The sequence below is a fragment of the Mastomys coucha genome, unplaced genomic scaffold (assembly GCF_008632895.1).
Source record: "Mastomys coucha isolate ucsf_1 unplaced genomic scaffold, UCSF_Mcou_1 pScaffold18, whole genome shotgun sequence".
Classification (NCBI taxonomy): domain Eukaryota; kingdom Metazoa; phylum Chordata; class Mammalia; order Rodentia; family Muridae; genus Mastomys; species Mastomys coucha.
Genome location: NW_022196900.1, coordinates 7,113,277 through 7,133,090, shown reverse-complemented (window position 1 = coordinate 7,133,090; position 19,814 = coordinate 7,113,277). Strand labels below are relative to the sequence as shown.

General features: G+C 48.1%; 1 protein-coding gene across 3 annotated transcripts in view; it reads right to left on the bottom strand.

Moving 5' to 3' along the window:
- The window catches only part of Tmod1 (tropomodulin 1), a 79,605-nt gene that overhangs the window by 6,195 nt on the left and 53,596 nt on the right, over positions 1 to 19,814 (bottom strand). For all 3 annotated transcript variants that reach the window (XM_031377313.1, XM_031377314.1, XM_031377315.1), the window contains 5 exons: positions 17,600 to 17,689; positions 16,237 to 16,367; positions 14,493 to 14,600; positions 11,412 to 11,555; positions 1,436 to 1,580 (listed from right to left, as the gene is read on the bottom strand). In XM_031377313.1, the coding sequence (XP_031233173.1) occupies positions 1,436 to 1,580; positions 11,412 to 11,555; positions 14,493 to 14,600; positions 16,237 to 16,367; positions 17,600 to 17,689 (618 nt within the window). The remainder of the gene's footprint in view (positions 1 to 1,435; positions 1,581 to 11,411; positions 11,556 to 14,492; positions 14,601 to 16,236; positions 16,368 to 17,599; positions 17,690 to 19,814) is intronic.

Sequence of the window (19,814 nt, the reverse complement as noted above, 5' to 3'; positions counted from 1 at the left end):
TTGGCGTATTTACGTTTGATCTTACTTTGTTTCAAATAATGGCTCCTCAGATAAACCAAGACAGAGATATATTTTTTCTAGGCTCTGGAAAAAGTAGCCTGTGGTGTGAGCAAAGGACGAAGAGCCCTTTAGGCTATGCTCTGCTTAAGAGCAGGAGCCTGTGTCCCAAACATCCTCAGCACTTTGGCAGATGGTTCTTGAATTGAAGAACTTGATCAGAAGTGTGTGTAAGTCTGAGTTACACGGTGAGGTCTATGAGTGCCTGCCTTTTGTGTGTGCTTTGGGAAGTCAGTATTGGGTGTGCATGTAAACTTGATTTCCCATGGGCATCTGACAGCCTATCATCACCTGAACCATGCTCCAGGGTTAAGCTCTTTTCATTTTGCAGAAGCTTGGGAGTTATAGAGAACCCTGGGTAGAGCCTGTGAGGGTTTGAGGAAAACAGTTGTCTGTCTGGGTTGATGATACTCAGGGTCGATATCACCATTAGTCACGTTAACCATATAGCTGCTGCATGCCTTGCTTTCCTTCTGACTCTCCCACAGCTTTGTCAGTCACACTGCCTTCATCTCACAACGTGTCCTGTTCTCCTTAGCATCATCAGGAACATGTAATAAGCAACTCCACCCGGAGCTCATGAATAATCAGCACGTGGGAGCAAGTGGGTGACTGATGTTGTCTTTCATCTTGTTGACTAGTACATGTGTCTGATGGAGCTCATTGTCAAGGCAGACTTTTTTTTCCTCCTTCTATTTAGGGAAGGGAGTTAAAGGAAGCCTACAACAAACACTGAGGGAATGCAACTTACTTTTATGTCTCATTTTCATTATTAGTGTTGGGGGCGTGTATACGTGAAATTGCGATGTGCATGTGGAGGTCAAAGGGCAACTTTGTAGGTTCTAGGGATTTGAACTCGGTGCACCAATGCTTATTCAGTGAGCACATTCTCTCGCTGAGCCATCTTGCTTGCCCTGCATTTACCTTTCTATGAACTGCACATGTCTAACTTTCCTTGGGAGCCAAACAGAATCTCTTGGGCTGTGGGTTTTGATGATGGTGTTGGCTTTTGGTGATGGCATTGGCCAAGAGCTTTGGGAAATCAGTGTGACCTAGAGAAGGGTCTTCTGAAGAGGAGCAGATCCAAGATGAGCCTGTGCACCCCAACATTTCATTTCCTCTGGCTGGCATGCTGAGCTCTGGGATGAGCTCTGGGCCCAGTCAATGCTGAGCTGAGCTAGGAAGAAGAGGCATTTGCCCTTGGTCCTGAAGGCAGGCAGCTCACAGACTTGGAGGGCAGGAGTGGGAGACATGCATAAACACAGAACAGGATGTGATACCCCTAAAAGTCAGGAGCTTGACCCCATAAGCCTCTCCTGGAGCATGGGGGGTTCATAGACTGGGTAGATAAGAGGGCAGAACACAGGTGCACACTCACCAAGGTCATTGTTGCTCATCATGGCGTTGGATGCCCGCAGCCGGGGCCCCTGTTGGGTAAAGTGGTAGCCAAATTTGAGGAGCGTTGTGTTTTTCTCCAACATGTTCACGATCTCCATTTCCACTTTGTTGCCCAAAGGTTGGCTCTTTGGGTTTTTTAAAAAAGAAAAACAAATCAATGATTACACATGTGCTTTACCTAAACTACGTCTTCACATGGAAGCCCTGGTGTTGTGTGGAGGCTGCTACCTGCTCTCAGAGAGGGAAGCCGTGCACAGACGGTGACACAGAAAGAAAGCTGGTGTTGTTCAGTATGCTTAAAGGTGGAAAGTTATCCCCAGGATCAGGAAAACGCCACCATGTCTGCTTCTAACAGAACTGTTCTGAGGTCCCGGCCAAGACAACTGAGCAAGAAAAGAAAGGGATCTAACTAAAGAAGGGGGCTGCACACTAGGATCATATAATCTTGGATCTCGAGAATCCCCAAGGAACACACACACACACACACACACACACACACACACACACGCACCAACTGGTTCATCAAGCATATAGAAAATCAGTGTAGCAAACAAAATATATCAACATGTATAAAAAGTAGGAGTAAGCACCTGGAACAGCCCCTTTGGACTAATGTCAAAAGAAAAAAAATAAAATTAAATTTAAAAAAAGCCAAAGCCAAAATATTATGTTGACAAAAAAACAAAACAAAACAAAACAAAAAAACAAAAATCCCTGAAAACTACAAAACACTATTGAGTGTCATCAAAGGAAACTGATGAAGAAGCTTATAATATATAAAGCCAATAGCCCATGTCACGGACCAGAAGTCTGCTACTGCCAATGAGGTGATGCCACCAAACTGACCTGTGGCACCACAGTGGCATCCTTTAGCAAAATTTCAACTTTCTTTTCTTTTTCTTTTACCGCCAGAAATGGACAAACCGATCTAGAAACCACATGTCATTACAAGTGGTCTCTGAATAGTCAAAACAATGTTAGAGGACTCAAATTCTCCTGACTCCAAATGGTAGTTAAGACTTGTGTGGTGCTGGTGTAAGGCAGACATGACACTGAAGGAAACAGAAGGGAGTCCAGATGTGAGCTTGTACATCCATTTGAACTGTTTTACAGTGGGGCACTAAGAAAATGCAGTGAAGCCATGTGGTGGCACAAGCCAAAGAATGAATTTAGACCCTTGACCTTGACTCACATCATTCATTAATATTAATTCACAATGTTCCCATGAATTCTGAGGAGGTGACTCAGTAGATAAGCATGTTTGCTGTAGAGGCACAAGGGGCTGAGTGCTGATCTCCAGCACCTGTGTAAACAGCCAGCCATGACCATGTGTGTCTATAACTCCAGCACTGGGTGCTGAGTGGAGACCGGAAGATCTCTCCTGTCTCAAAGGAATAAAGAAGGGTGGAGGACACCCAAAGGCTTCCTCTGGGCTGCAGATCAAAAAAGACCTAAGGATAAGAACCAACACTATGATACTCTTAAAACATTGATGTAACTGTTTGTGACCTCAGCAATGGTCCTTTAGGTATGACACCTATAGCACAAACATCAGAATGTGAAAATAAATCAGTTACCTTTTATCAACATGTAGATTGTTTATGCTTATAGAACACTATCAAAGAAGTTCCCACCTACACTGGTGCAAGCAGCTCTAATTAAACCCCATAGGTCACACTCTGAAAGAAGACATGAAGGCAGGAGGGTGACATCTTGGAAAGAAAGATTCCAGTGGAAGACAGAGGGGAATGAGCAAGCAGGGAGACATGAAAACAACTATTCATTATAAACATATAGAAGACTGTCACATAATTAAAAAATGGATGGTGGTTGTAAAAAGACAGGCTAGGAAGACAACCCCGTGTGTAAAGTTTTTGCTGCACTAAGCATGAGTTCAGATGCCCAGCCCTAATGTGAAAGCCACACACAGCAAGGAGCATGCTCAGAATCCGAGTGCTGAGGGGCAGAAACTGGCAGATGCTGAAAGTTTACAGCTTAGCCACTCTAGCCAAAATGATGTCTACAGATTCAACAAGAAAGCCTGTCTCAAAAGATACAGAACAACAGAGAGAGACAGCTGGTGTTGACCTCTAGTTTCTCAAATGTATGCATGGGTAAATGTACTTTTATACACACACACACACACACACACACACACACACACACACACGCACACACACACACACACACACACCAGAATAGATAAGAAATAACATGGAATGGAAAAAGTTGTAACTGTATATAGTACATATGGTAAGGATTAGTATACAGAGTATATGAAGAAGATACAAATAAATAAATTAGAAGTAGACAAGGTACTTGAACAGAAATTTCTTAATGTAGATGTATGAGGGGCTGAGAGATGACTCAGTGGTTAAGAGCACTGGCTGCTCTTTCAGAGGACATGAGCTCAATGTGCAGCACCCACGTGTTGCCTCACAACTCTGGAACTCCAGTCCTAGGAGATCCAACGCCCTCTGGCCTCCATGGGTACCAGGTATGCATATGTGTATAGACATATACATTGAGAGTTCATGCAGTGAAGGGACTGTCCAGTGAGGGAGGAGACTCCTTGTCTCCTGAGGCATCTAAGTAGAGGGTAGCTGCCTCTTTCTAGAGTCTTCAACATTATTAATGGGGAAGGCTGGGGCTTCATGACCTCTAAAACCCCATGGGGCTATGGGCTGTGACCCCAAGAATAACTTGCTTGGGTGGAATAGAAAGATCAGGAGTGACCTCAGACTTTGACAGTGGGCAAAAGGCAGTAAGAAGCCCCAAGGGAAAGGGCTAGGTTGGGCTGCTGGGACTGAGCTGGCAGAGTTTGGACAGTGAAGAGCTCTGGCCTCCTTTCAGATTTACTGGAGGATTAAATAAATCACTTGTGGATAAATGAATCTCATCTTTAACATTCAAATGATTGGATGGAGAGAACTGGAGCCTTCCTTCATATCACTGCCCACATCACTCCCCTGTCCGTGTAGATAACCCCCCTACTGTGGCCCATAGCTATGCTCCTGGGCATAAGATACCAGGCAGAAATAGACAGGGCTGGGCTGTTTAGTTGCCCTTTCTCCCCTTAAATAGATTTATATCAGATTTATTTTCTGCAACTTCCTGTTCTGTTGACTGTTTTGCAGAATCTTCCCAAGCTACTACGGGAGAACCACCACCTTGTTTTTTAACTGCTTCTTGGGATGCCCCTGAGATGCTGCAGTGTAGACAGCTATCTCCGTCCACACCTCGTGCCACTCAGGGCAGTGAAGTAAACTCTGCAGGAGAAGAGAGATTCTTCTACAGTCGGCTCTAGTTGGGTTGAGAGAGAGGCCCACTTTGGCTGTAGTAGCTTCTGTCCTCACCTGCCTACAGTGACTGAGGATTTTCAGTCTGATGAAAATATGACAAATGCCTCTGGTGTTGGGGTCTATGATGAGGAGGGCTGAGACCCCGGATGTCAGACCATTCCCTTTGCTCATTTGACAGTCCACTTTATTGTGACCTAGAGGTCATGTGGAACTGGAGCACTTGAAAATACCTAATCTTAGCACCTGGGAGGCAGAGGCAAACAAATCTCTGTGAGTTCAAGGCCAGCCTGGTCTACATAGTGAATTCCAGGACAACTAAAACTGTCTAGTGAAGAGGAAAGAAAAGACATCGTCAGGAAGATGTCCTGGAAGTTCTTGGCCAACACCAGAGTCATATGCCACCTCTCACTGGCAGAAGCATCACTCTGTTTGCAAGCTACCAATTCTTCTGCTCTGCTGACACACCTCTGGGGAAGAAGCTCATCACCTGAGAGACAACTGCTTTGTCCTGGGGTAGTGCTACTTAATCAGTGAAAGGCCTTTCTCACTAAAGTGCTACAATGAAGACTAGTACAGGGGACACACATGACAATGATTTAAAGTAGTCCATAGAGAGAAATGGGAAGGGATGACTAACATGAAGTATATTTTGAACAAGAAACAACAACAACCACACATGAGAATGCTTGTCCCAGATGTCACTGGTCACCAAATAAAAATCCCAATGACAGATGTGAGGTATCTCTCTTTGAGTTTGTATTCAGGGGTGTCTCAGAGATGCTCCCAAACAATATAGGCTATTGCTTATATACCACCAGAACTTGATGGTAAGACCAAACACCACACAGTTTGGTCACAGGACATGAGGAATTCAAGTTGGTACTGACCAGGGGGATTCTTTCGCATGGGCTAGCATTCATAGTACTTGGAAGTGCTTCGAAGGCTGCTGAAGGGCAGGGCAGCCATCAACAGTCTTATGCAGCTGTAAGGCCTGCCCTGGCAAGATAGGTCCAATAATGGGCACCAATGCTGCGGGTAACCAACTGCTCTCTGATTGGATTTAAGGCCCACTCCATGGGAGGAAATGCATGTCTGGTAGGTAAAACTGGCCAAGAACCCCTGGTTGGTAAGATCCCAGAACCCAAAGGTGAATCTATTGCTCTTATTCTGCTAAATGGGCACAGTATTGAACCGCCCTCTACCCTTGTATCTTTCTACCCATGTATTAGTACAGTTTCCATACCACATTAGAGAAGTTTCTTTGTGCAGTAGATGGTGGGTAGTGCAGAAACTTAGAACCAGTCAAAGTATGGAGAATGAATGTCATGGAGTGCTCAGCCACAGACAGGAGACATCTGTACCCTGCCACAAGGCTCAGTGACCACCATGGAAGAGGGAGCAGAGTGATGGAGAGAGCCAGAGGTCAGGAGGACTGGAGCAAAACACTGTCATCTGCACGTGACAAGTCCCCAGAAGCCATGGACTCACAGCAGCCCTGGCTGCCTGCAGAAGACCCGCGCAAGATCAAGCCAGTCGGCATTCCAGCATGGAGGAGAAGGGACTGTGAACAACTCTAGCTGAGGAGCTATTGATGGTTGATGTCCGAGGGGAGAGAGTCAGTCTTCTTTATGGGTGCTGTCCTGACAGGCAGAGCACACTCCAGGGGATGGCACTATCCATGAGTATATAGGCAACACAAACTGGTTTCAGTTGGTTATATATTAATTTTTTTTTTTTTTGAGACAGGGTCCCACTAGGTGTGGGTAGAGAATGGACCTGGGAGGAGTTTGGTGTGAATATGATCAACATATGTTACATGAACTTACCAAAGAATTACAAAAAGTAGGCCTGAAAAATTCCTTGCCCTGCCTCCCTCAAAAGGTAGAGAGCCTAGCCCACCTCCTCCTGAGTGTGTGCGTACTGATCGATTCCCTTCTGAAAGAAAGTATAAGAATAGACTTGGTTCACATTCCAAGGCTGGGCCATCAAAACAGTTGGGACTTTCTTCTTTGCCTTGAATTGCATGTTCTGGGGGGCAGGGGCGAAGTTCGCCAGCTCAGCTGCCCTGGATTCCTGTGCCTTGGAAACTGAGCACATTTGTTGAGTGTTGGTTTATCCCAGAGCTCTGAGGCTAAGCTTTGGGGTCATTTGTTATATAGCTATAGATAACAGATGTACTCCCAGACAGTGTTGAATTAGAGAAAAACCAGACACAAATAAATTAACTTAGAAAAACAACATGCATGAATGCACAATCCATTTCCTATGGCTTCTGTTCAAAATCGCAAGCAGCCTCCCTGTCACATAGCAGTGGGGAAAGTAGGACCTGTCATCGATATGCCTACATCCTCATTCGGAGGGGTCATGTTTCCAGGGCTTGTCTGTTCTGAGGAACTCTGAAGGACTGGGGAGGCACTGACAGCTGGGTGCATCGCTGTTGAGGGGCAAAGGGAGAATCAGGAAGCAGAGCAGGGCTGGGTGGGGGTGGTACGGTTTGAGATGGGGGTCTCCAGGCACCCTGTGTTTAGAGTCTATTTTGCTGGCTGGGTAGAGCTTTTTCTCTCCAACATACTGCCTGGATGCTGACATCCCAAGCCAGCTCTGTCTTGAACAATGGCCTGTGACTATAGCAAGACCCACTCCTCAGGTCCTCAATTTCCCAACCTATAAAGGAGAGCTGGTGAGATACTCAGGGCTTTTCAGCCCAGCCCAGGCCTCCCAAGGCTGCTCCCCACCCTTGCCGGGCGTTGGGCAGTTTTGGGCAGAAGCAGAACATTGCCTGGAGATAAGGGGAAGCGCTGAGTAAACAAACCGGTTGCCTCAGAATCTATGTCACCCCGGGTAGAATGCCCCAAGTCCCTTTCTTTGGCCGTAAAAGGAGAAAGAAGGAGAGTCTCTCAACACAGGTTACAGCTCCAAGGACTGAGGCAAACACTCTGGCCTTCAAGGACCTCGGTGATGAACCAAGGAGAAGGGATAAATCAACGCCACTTCTCACCTCCTCTTGGTCCCTCCCTCTTACCCAGGCCAACACAAGAAGACAACTGTTTGTCCAGGGCTCCTGGGACACACTACACTGTAGCACACACATGGCCCTTCCCTGAGCCTGAGCCAGTGAATTCTCCAGCCTGAAGCCCATCTTTGTCCTCTCAGCCCTTCTTCACCAGGCCCTATTTCAGCCTGAGGACCTCAGCTAGGCAGGAGTGCCATCCAAGGGCCAGAAAGCTTGGTTGTAGCTTCTGCTGGCCTCCTATCCTTGCCTTCTCTTCACTTCTGGTCTTTCCTGTCCAGCCAGTGGCTATCTTGCCAGAGCAGAGCCTACAGGCTTACCCACAGGCCCTTGCCTCCTAATCCCCACAGGCTTTTTCTGGCCCCCAAAGTCCTACCTGGATCCTGGGCAGGCTCTAAGCTCTACTTCCTTTTCCTCTGGATGCCCCCACTTCTTTTTTCCCCTTTGAGACATTTTCTACTCTCTGGGTTTATTCTGACGCTTTCTTCTTCCTGACACCTTCCCTTACCCATTTTTGACTATGGTTGCTCCCTCAACTGGATCTCACCCACCCCTAATCCCCATCTGGTACAGGAGCACCTCATAAAAAGGTCATTTCCGACTCTCCCCCTACCCAGTGTGGCTTTCTTAGAAGGGCTCAGCTGGAGCCTCATTTTCATAGAGGCCAGCATGCCCAGGGCAACAAAATGGAAGAGAAAGGCCAGGGTAGGTTCACAAAAGCCACAGTTATTTCAAGAAAGCCATAGGCACTGTGTGTGAGCTTTAAAGTCATACAGAGCTGAGTTAGGATCTTCCTCGGTCTGTGTGTGACCTTATGCAAGTGACATAGACCTCGTGGCAGTTAGAGTCACTTACAGGGTGAGCATCGAATGAGAACATAAAGTAGCCAGTGCGTTCCCTGTCAGCACTCACCCTCTGGGTAGTGAGTGAGACTCCCAGACAACCTGCATAGCAATTCTAAAGGTTACCGATGATGTCAGATCTGTAATCCCCTTAGGAAGAGAGCTGTTAATTTTCCTCATTTACAAGAAGGGAAACTGAGGCTGATGTTCACTAATGTTCTTATGCTAGGGTATTTGACCAGGGTGAGGCCAATGATCAGCCTAAGCTCTCTCTTGGGTCCTGGGGTAAAGATGGAACATAGCTGAACAGGGAAGGTGGGCAGCTTGATGTCAGCTACCACTTCAGTGACCAAGTCCGTCATCCCAACCATCTTTGGCTAATGGTCTGCCCTGAGAATCAGGTTTCAGCTGATGCTGTGTAGACCCTGACACCTTCCTGGCCAGGACAGAAGTCACATGAATAGCCAAACTGGGGGTGATGGTGCTGATGCAGGCTGTGATCCATCTGCTCTGCCTTTCTCACCTGCAGGGGACCAGAATCAGCAATGGCCAAGGGCCAAGGCAGAGATGGGCAGGGTCAATGTAGCTTCAGGGTTATCAGCCTATGAGAGATGCCCAGTACAACCCCGCAGCAAATTCGCAGGACAAGAAGACTGCTGGCTCATGCAGCCTCTTTATATAAATTAGCGATGTGCTGTGCTCTCTCTCTAGTATACAACTTGCAGAGCTTTTCTCTGGGCCCCTCTCACTGTGCAGGGAACAGTATACATAACATCCAGGACAATTTGCTTACCAAGTACCCTGAGGCCCAGGTCCCAGGCTGGGCACTAGGATACGGAGATGATCCAGACACAGCACCATCTCCTGAGAAGCTCATGGGAAAGCTGAAGGGCAGGAGAACCACAGAGGGAGCATCTATTTCTCTCTGGGTAGAAAGGCTTAGAGGAGTTATGGAGGCTAAGAGGAGAAGATCTCTACCTTGTCCTGACATTCTCTTTATAAGAGCCATTCATAAGGTATAAGGGCTCTTTTTTTTTAAAAAAAAAAAAAAGGGGGGGGGAGGAAAGATAAAAAGGGACTGAGGGAAGGTTTATGTAGTATCTATCACTTCCCAGAGTCTTCTACACTCATGCTTGCCAGGGCGATTCAAAGCTGATGGGCCAAGTACATCACTGAGGTGCAGCCAGGCAGAGATGAACATATCGGCCTTTATTCTGGTCCAGGATGCTTTAGCACACTCTGCGAGGCACAAAGTCACCTGCAGCAAGAGGTCTTTCTAGGCAGGGAATGGGTGCATGAACATAGGCTGTTCCAGAAGTCTATGGCCTGGGAACAGGGACAAGAGCAGCAGCAAACTGGGAAGTTTCCAAAAGCCATGGTTAAGATGAGGTGGCCTGAGGCCTGAGACCCAAGGCCTCTGGGGGCTGGTGATGCTTAGTTCTGCCTGAGACAGGGTCACGAGCCTGTTGTGATTAATCTGTACATTTATGTTCTAAGCCCTTTCTGTCTGCCACATTTCACAATGAGGGTTACTTATGGTCTTGCTTGGGCATAATAATTTCACAGTGTTGCCTTCTGTTATGGTTCGTATATGCTTGATCCAGGGAGTGGCACTATCAGAAAGTATGGCCTTGTTGGAGTAGGTGTGTCACTGTCTTCTGCTAGCAGCCTTCAGATGAAGATGCAGAACTCTCAGCTCCTCCTGTACCAGGCCTGCCTAGATGCTCCCATGTTCCCACCTTGATGATGATGGACCTTTGAACCTGAAAGCCAGCCCCAATTAAATGTTGTCCTTATGAGAGTTGCCTTGGTCATGGTGTCTGTTCACAGCAGTAAAACTCTAAGACACCTTCCAATCTTTCCTTGCATACATACACAACCACTCAGCCACATTTTCTCCTTCAGAGAAAAATCCCTGAGTTCCCCATCTATAAAGAAAATAGTGACTTAGTCTAGGAAGCGATGTGCAGTAGTGAATAGAGTGGACTCGGGAACTGGGAGATGTGGATTCTAATCTTGCCTCCTAAGTGCTGAATCACCCTTTCTGAGCCTCTTTCAGCAGAGGCTAACCATACCCACATCCTCGGGGGGGGGGGGGGGGGATGATCAGAAATGGGCACACACAAGAGCACTGAGACCCCCTACAGGGTGGTGCCAGGGAAGGTCAGAGCTGAGAGGCTCACTGTAGCACTGAGCTGCTCACCTCCACAGCGACCCACAGCTGCCTTATACGCAAGCTATTGCTATGTGCAATTCTGATTATTAACTTTCTCTTAGACAACCAAGACCAAAAGAATTGCCGCAGAAGAAATGACTAAACCAGAGAACTCAGAGAAGCAGGAGTTAGTGCCACAGGAAAAAGGCAGAGCTACCCAGAGAGGTGCAATGGGGAGGAGACTTAAAAGCCACATCATATGGAAAGACTAAGGGATGCTCCTGGTGAAGAGCTCCATGGTTTGTGGGATCTGTGCACTCCATGTCTCGGGTTCCTCAACAGAACAGTTGAGGCAACATGCAGGGCTTGGAAGGAAGTTCATTCGTTCTAGGTCTAAGAAAGGACATTCTCAAAGCCAAGGCATAAGGCTGGTGCTGAGGAGAGCCCCATTACTAGAGGACACATAAAGAAGTTGGCAGAGCACATAACTAGAAAGAAAGAAGGCAGTGTGACGGAGGATCTGGACAGGAACACAGTGGACTCTGGGGCATCTATCATCAGTGTCCTCTGCTCTGCCTAGCAACGTATGGGCAGGTGCTGACTACCCTATGTGGGGAACAGCATAAGCAGAGCACTGCCCGACTCACCTGGTTATCGATTTTCAGTTCTACTAGAGAAGTGTTGTGGGGGAGAGCTTCCACCAGGCGCAGGATCCCAGTTCCAGAGATGAAGTTGGACTCCACGTTCAGTGTCTTCAACACCTTGTTTACTTTCAGCATTTCAGCAAGAGCCTTGGTGGCAAGAGAAAAGCGGGACCTTGTGAGTTACCTTGGGCAAGGGTTGAGCAGATCCACAAACACACCAAGGGGCTGGGCCAGACAGTCTCAGGCACTACCTTTCTCAAGCGCATCTTTATCTCTGCTCTCTTGCAACCTACCGTGGCTCCCAAACACCCCTGCTGGAGAATGCTCATCAGCACTCTTAGCCTCTGGCCCTGCTTCTCCTCTCCTGTGCAGCCTTGGCTCTTTGGGTGTTCTGCATATACTCAATGCCTTCCCTGTCCTGAGCCTTTCTCTACTTCATTTGACCACTTGGAATGTTATGTTTCACTTGTTAAGCCTAATTCATCCTTCAAGGCCTTTCTCAATGTCTCTGGCTCTCAAGAGCTTTGCTGATATCTCCAGCTACCCAAGGCCTGCTCTCTGGAACCTTGCAGAACTTACCCACAATTCCTTCATGGAACCTACATTCTTCAAATCCATTTGTTGTTGTTGTTGTTGTTGTTGCTGCTGCTGCTGCTGTTGTTGTTGTTGTTGTGTGTGTGTACATGTGTGTTCACTGATATGCAAGCATGTATATGTATTCATATGCATGTGTTTGCGTGTTCACTAATGTGCAGGTATATGTGTGCGTGTGGCAGTCAGAAGACTGTCATCTTCATAAATGCCATCTAATTCCCTTGAGACAGTCTCTCTCATTAGCCTGGAGCTCATCAGCTAGTCTAGATTGGCTGGTGAGAGGGCCTCAGAGATTGTCCTGTGCCCACCTCTCCAGCACTGAGAAGTGAGCCACCATGCCCAGCTTTCCACACGGTACTTGGGATCTGGCTCAGATTCTTGTGTTTGTAAGGCAATTCCCTCACTGGCTGAGCTCTCTCTGCCGTGTTCCCACACCCTCCCATGTTTTTCACTGGTGTGCCTCCACTACTAGACTAAATACCTTGTGGGCTGAAAATGTACCTTAATGTCTGTTTTTAGCCACACAGCGCCCAGCACATAGTAGGTCACCAAGTAGTGATCACTGTGGTCCCTGAGGAGTCTCCAGCTCCCCTGTGAATGCTCAACTTGTCTCCTCTATGGCCCTGTTGAAGTGTCACATGGTCTTCCTCTGAGCCCCAGAGAGAACAGGGCCAGCTTGCAGAGTAGGGCTCGGATGGCCCTCTGCACGTTTGAGAGGGATCTAGTTGGTGTTGGGGGGGGGTTGGGGCAGGGGTGGTGGTATAGATGACAATCTGAGCCTCTGAAGGAAATGAGGTAATTAGCAGCTGGTGGAAATGATGTGTCATGGGGAAAAACGACACCAGCAGCTGAGAGGCCTGGGACACGGTGATCGCTGTGCCAGGGTGTCAGAAGCGATGCCAGGAATGGCTGCCCTATTGTGTTCCCCCAGCTTGCTGAGCACCGCCAGAGGCCCAGCTCCCAGGAAGCCTTCCTGCTGACACTATCTCTCCTTCTTTGGCTCCCTCATTCAAGCATGGCCAGAGGTGGTGTGTCAGCTTCTCTCTGACCAATGGTTATCCCCCAGTCTGTGTAAGGTGGCCTCTCTGAGCCTCACCAGCAATACCCCGTCCCCCAGGAAAAGCCTGGCCTGACCACAGTCCTGCTTGACAATGAATGGACAGGTGTGCCAGGCCATGTGCAGGCTGCTAACTGGACAGGCCCTGGAGTGCCATGTGTCAGATCCTGTGTGTTGGGTCACGATAGAGGAACAGAGGGTAGAAGATATGCGCCAAGGCAGTCAGTGAGGGGGGACTTGCAAGGCTCTGGCACGTGGTCTAACAACAGGCCAGAAACATTTCAGCACTCGGTAATAAGTATGCAGGTATGAAGGGCCTGCCACCAGCTGTCAGCCTGGCATGGAGTCCGTGCCCCCAAAACCTTCCATGGCATGGAGCTGAGTGCCAGCCTGCCACGCCTGGTTTCTGAACCATGAACAAGTAGTACATGGGGTTTTGCCAGCTATGTCACTACAGACAGATGCAGGATCCATTGAGGTCACACAGAAGTCATAGATCTAGGCATTCCCACTCTGGCAGGCTGTGAGCCACTTTTGCCCCCCACTGTGAGCCCATTCAGTTACTTCAAAAATACTAAAGGTAACAGTCTTACCTATTTTAAAACTGGGACAGATCTGATTGTTACTCCATTCCCTATCCCCCTTGGAAAGCTAATTCCTGCTCCCTGCTCCCACTGGTGGTAGAGCAGCCGCATTGTGCTGTGCCATGCAGATGTCTTCAAGGCCAGACAGATGGGCAATGATCATGACTGTGGGATTTGAGGCTGGCTACAGGCAGAGTCCCAGGGTCTAACTCAGTATTATGCATAGACTGTTAAGAAATTTTTACTGGACATTTAAAAAATTAATGGTTACCTTATAATAAGTACAACTTACTTTGCAACATGGTTTCTTCCTTTGTTGAGAACTTCCTGTAGCCCAGGCTAGCCTTAAGCTTCTGATCCTCTTTACTCCACCTCCCCCAGTGCTGCTGTTACAGGTATGACCATCACCACACCTGACTGACAGTATTTTTAGAGACACTGATAAAGATAAAATTGGTCCCTTGGATTCATTCATGAGAGATGGAGGCACTGAGTCCCCCGAGAAGGGGCTGAGCTTTGCCTGAATGAGAATGTTGGGTGGAGGAGGACCGGCTGTGGAGGTCAATGTGACTTTGTTGGATGCCAGGTCTGCTTTTCTCTTTTTGTGTGACTTTGGACAAGGTCAGTTGCCTATCCTCCCTGGGAGACCCACCTTACTGAGAGCAGGTGGTTGCAAGGATTAGCTGGGGTGAGCACAGGGCATTGTGTGGGGACTATCCTATCTGTCTGTATCCCCTCCTGGCTCCTAGCTGAGTCTCCTCCCTCGCCACACAGAACTCTTCATCAGTGGGACCAGGCCCGAGTCCCCAGTGACTGACTACACGGCAGAGCAGAGAGGTCAGAACATACAAATGCCACAGGGTCATTGCTGCGAGTCCCCACGATGCTGAACTTCTTCACGTAGGAGTTCTCTTTCAGGGCTTCTGCATACGCCTTGAGGGTGGGTATGGGAATATTCTGCAGAGAGAAAGGCCGAACAGTGAACAGCAGCCCTGCATGGGCTATGGCGGGTGGGTGGGCGGAGGGGGTTAGGTGACTGCAGGAGGGAGGGGACAATAGCTATGTCCCAAATGCAGCCTGGCTCCCTGCTGGGTCCTAGCAAGTCTCTGAATGGGCCATGTGCCAGAGGATGAGGCTCAGAGGGTCCTTGAGTACATGGATTGATAAAAATCACCCCTGAAATGTTCAGACAGGACCCACTCTCTTCCATGCAAGGGGAGGCTGGGGAAGAGGCAGGACTTAAGGCCCGGGGCTGGGAGGAGCGCTGTACAAATGTTCAGGATTGGGAGCAGGGCTGGACCTGGCTTCCACTTAGTGACTAGCAGTATCTGACGTGCTGTGTGACACTAGGGGACCCTCTTTCCTTCTTTGGGTCTGTCCTGAAAGACAGAATGGAAAGATACACTGACTTCTCTCTGAGACATCTGTCCCAAAGGATCTCATCACTGGCTGCTTGTCCGTGGGTTCTGGGGGCAGTTTACTATGCTTATGTGTGGGCCAGCCCCAGACTATCACACACAGAACCTCAGGGAGGCCTGGGCTCTGGTGTATGCTTTTTACTCTCTTGGGTGAAAACCTTATCTGTGTCCAATGGCCTCTTGGTACAGAAGGGAAACTGAGGCCTGAGGTATTTGAGCCCTTGGCCGAGGCCTCCCACTAAGCTTTCATTACTTGTGCCTGCCTGTCTTGAGGCAGTATTTAACTGTTCAGGACAAACAAGGATTGTGTCAGCATCTCTCACATGACAGACAATGGAAGCACAAAGAGAGAGAGAGAGACAGAGAGACAGAGAACCCATGGCTATGCTTCCCAAAGCTCTCATTTCAATGTCACCTAAGCCCCTGTGGGAGCAGAACCAGGAGCCAGGTGGAGGAGCAAACCGGGGTGCAGGTTTCCAATCTGATTGTGCTTGGAACTGGCAGTCACTGAGGAAAGCTGAGAAGAAAGGAGGGGGCTGGCTTCTTGTCTTAGCCCTCTCACAGCTAATCCTAGGGCCTCAAGCAGAGCAGGGGGGCAGGCAGCTACACCTGCTTCCACATTCCTCCTGTACCCTACCCTGATGGCCACAGAGCTACAGCATACAGCTTGGGTCTTTCTTGGGGCACCTGCGCCAACATCTCCCTTCCCTGACTGTAAAATAAGTTTGACTCTAAGCAAGATCCAGAGGGAACAGTGATGTCTCGGGGGTAGCAGGGTGTATGATCCCCGAGTCTGTAGCACAGGGCTTTGCCAGCCTTGAAGTCTCGTGCTGCAGTGTGGTTCTGACTCACAGTTTTATCACAGAGAATCTCTGTGTTTTTGAACAATGTGGCAGGTGTCCAGATCAAGGCTGGCTTGGCCTGTGGTAGACTTCTGAGCTTGGCATTGTCCTCGGAAAGAAACCAGGACTGAGAGATTGGCCTGTCGACACTGGTCACTCCTGAAATGCTCTCATCTGTAAAGGCTTTTCTTTATTCCTGATCTATATGTATTTGGACTTGATGACCTATATTGCCTGGACTACTAGCATCAGTATGCCAAGACATACCCCTCCTAACCCCCAACTGAAATCTCCTACCCCCAATACCCATGAAGTGAAATGGCAGGACTTTACCCGGATGTTGTTGAGATTAACCTCTTCAAGTTCTGGGTCATTGTTCTTTATCCGCTCGAGTGTTTCCTCTACGTCTGTTGAGTTTGGCTCTTCATCAGGTACAGGCTTGTATTGTGTGGGTTTGATCACACCTATGGTAAGGAATAAAAAGAAGCTGGTTCACAGAAACATAGAGGTCACTTTCTCCCAACATAAGGACTCCCTGGGGAGAAGCATTGGTTGAACTCAGAGTGTAAGGGAGACAGCACATTACAGAGGGTACCAGGGGCTGCGATGTGTTGGAAGAAGTCAGGGAGGAATCCAAGGAGTTTGGGCTATCTCTGGATGCTGTGTTTGAGTTCTTACAAGACCTGGTGAATTAGCTAACTGCCTGACTCTCGAATGTTTGTCTGTCCAGGGCCGATGGTATTTCCAGCAGCTCATTATCTCCAGTGGGCTCCCAGGAGGGTAAGCTGTGGCCTGGGCTGGAAAGAAACGCAGTTCCCTTCCAAGAGGAAGGATCTGTATTCCTTTGGCACCCTCATTTCCCTTTGGTCCCAAACTGTCATCTTAGAACAATGCAGTTGAATAATTGAGAATGTGACATGGGCCCAGGAAAGGCCAGAGGGTCTCAGGGGACAGAGGAGAGAGAAACTGAAGAGAAAGGCAGAGTCCCATGGAGTACTCAAGAACACATTTTTCAAAGAATTCTGTGGGGGAAAAAATTAGATATCTATCAAAAAAAATGTAAGTGTTTGTCTCACAAGCATGAGGACCTAAGTTCCACTCTCAGAAGTCATGTTTTAAAAGTAAAAGAAATCTGGGTGCAGCAGCCTGTGCCTGTAGTTACAGCTCTGGGGAGAGGGGACAGCGAGATCCCAGGAGCTCACTGGCCAGCCAGTCCAGCCAAGTCAGGGAGTTCTAGGTTCACTGAGAGACTGTCTCAAGAAATACTGTAGAGAGCAACTGAGGAAGACATTGACCTCTGGCTTCCATAAGTATACACACACAGACACACACACACACACACACCCCAAATGAAGTCTAATTTCTTCCATTCTGGGAGGATTAAGACACTGAATATAAGAAACAAATCTCTAAAACCTTTAGAAGCAAATGTGACATTGAGGGGAAGAAGGCTTTGATGACAAGACATAAAACCCCAGCAGACTCAAAGGACAAGATGAAGAGACTTTCCTATGTAAGATGTACAGTGAGCCAGAGTATCAGGAGCACCGTACCAAGACACAGGAGGAGGTGTCTCTCTTCCAAGGTGCCCTCTGCAAGCGAGTCTTAGGGCCCGGCAAGGGAAGGAGATGGCGGCCAAGCAGGGCTGTGTGACAAGGGAAGGGGATAGTGGTCAAGCAGGGCTGTGTCTACTCACTGTTGAGCCCCTCCTTGTTCACGATGGAGCTGCTGCCCAAGGCTTGATAGTACTGCTGGTTGCTCATGAGCGTGTGCATGCCCAGGATAGCTGTGGGGACAAAGGGACATCCATGACTCTGCTCTTGTGGTTTGAGACCTCCTGGGGACCCATCTTCCACATGCTGAGAGCTTTGCTCACAGAAACAGTAAGAAACATGTACACAAAATGTAAAACCGTGGGTTATTTTCATCCTAGTTTTCAGTCACGTGATTCTTGGACACCCAACCTCCCCAGACCTCTCTTTGGTTGCGGCCACAGATTTCCAGATCTCCTTGAGGTCCAAATGAGCACACCCAACCAACATAACCCAACAGAATGAGTCTTTCCAGTAAGTGAATTTTCCAAGGAGGGTATTTCTGTCTTCTACCCTGTCCCTTAGACCCTTTTGACCTCCCGAGGTCTCTCAGGTTGTCTCATCTCCCTTGCCAGTACCTCTGCCCTGGTTGAAAATCTATTTTTTTCTGGCTGCCATCAACTTACATTGGTACCCCATTATACTCTTTCAGCCTTGTGATGTTATCAAAAGTGATACACTGTCAGTAGAAGCCGCACTTTGATTTACCTCCTCTTTATCTTTTCTAGGCTGGAGGCACCTGATAAGATACTCAAGATTTCTAGATCAGGTCAGTGAACCTGAGTTCAGTCAATCCACCATCACCAAGAGAAGAAAACCAACATGGCGACACCCTCAGTCAAGTGTGCTGTTGTGTTCAGCCAGGCACTAAATGCATCTTGATATTTCCAACTTAGGGTGGGACCCACAGGCCATTACCCCATTGTTACTGGAGAGACATCTGCATTAACAGAGCTGCATTACCATGACTTTGGTTTCTTCCTGTTGTCTACTTTCCAATATTCAGCATAGAACAGCCAGAAAGAGATGCCAGTGCAGCTTCATCACTACACGCTACTCTTTTGCTCATCCATTTCTTTGGCATTTGCTGGGCTCCTTCATTGTGTGCCAGCTCTAAGGGACTGAATTATGAAAGGCAGGAGCTCTGCCCACGTAGTTCACAGCCTAGTGGGAGCAAGCAGAGCTGAGCAAGGGCCAACTGTTAAAACCCTAATAAAAGTGTTGGAAAGAACATCCTGGAAAAGCACAAGGGGCTTGGGAAGGGCAGGATGATCGATTGTTGGCCAAGTCAAGGGAAGGGAGAAAGAACGTTCTAGGCAGTGCAGATGGTGGGTGGTGAGGCACGGAAGCAGACTAGTGGAGTTGGAGGTCAAGAGAGACAGGGAGAGGAACAGGGTTGGGTTGGACAGGTGGTGGGACAACAAGGATGACCCCTCCCCCCTCCAGTAGGACATGCTCTGGGCCAGAAAAGACCTTTGGGCCCATAATAATCTCTTGGTATAAATATGCCCTGTTCAATATTTGAGATAAATTATTCAAAACTTGTGGGCCTTTTTCCAGGTCTGGAAATTGAGTCTGGGAGCTTATACCATGATTGGAAAGTGCTCTACTACTGAGATATATTCCCAACCCTCTTTTGACATTTTATTTTGAGATAAGATCTCACTCCATTGCCCAGGCTGCCCTTATGTAGCTAAGGCGGAGTTTGAACTTTGATGGTCCTGGCTCCAACCTTCTAAAGAGCTGACATTACAAAGCTGGTTTATTTAAAACTCAAACACAACTGAATAATCTATATTTTGTTTAACCATCCTATCTCTACTATGTCAAGACTTGGCACAACTCTTCTTCCTCCAGGGAGCCTTCTTAGATTCCTCCCCCTCTCTCTCAGTACCTAGTGTTCTTTCTATGCCATAGTGAACCTCAGTACAAAGGTGGTGCTGGGACGCCTTTCTCTGTGCTTTCTCTGCCGGGCTGTGGGCTTCCAGAGGTCAAGGAGGAATATCACTACTCTTCAAGCTCTTCTGGACCATAACAGGCATTTGGTAACTATTTGGGGATTTTCTTTTTAATTTCCATTTCAGTAGATATGTTTTCTAGGTAGAGGGAGAATAGGACAGGCTTTTAAGACTCAGGAGATCAAACTCTGGTCCTGACCATGTCCTCCTTGACATCCTCTGCAAGTCACCCCTCTGGCCTTTGGTCTCCTGTGTCCAGCCAGGGTGATTTAAGACCCCCAATTACAGCTGCATATGTTTCTTCTTCTCCTTCTCTTCTCTTCTCTTTTCTCTTCTCTTCTCTTCTCTTCTCCTCCCCTCC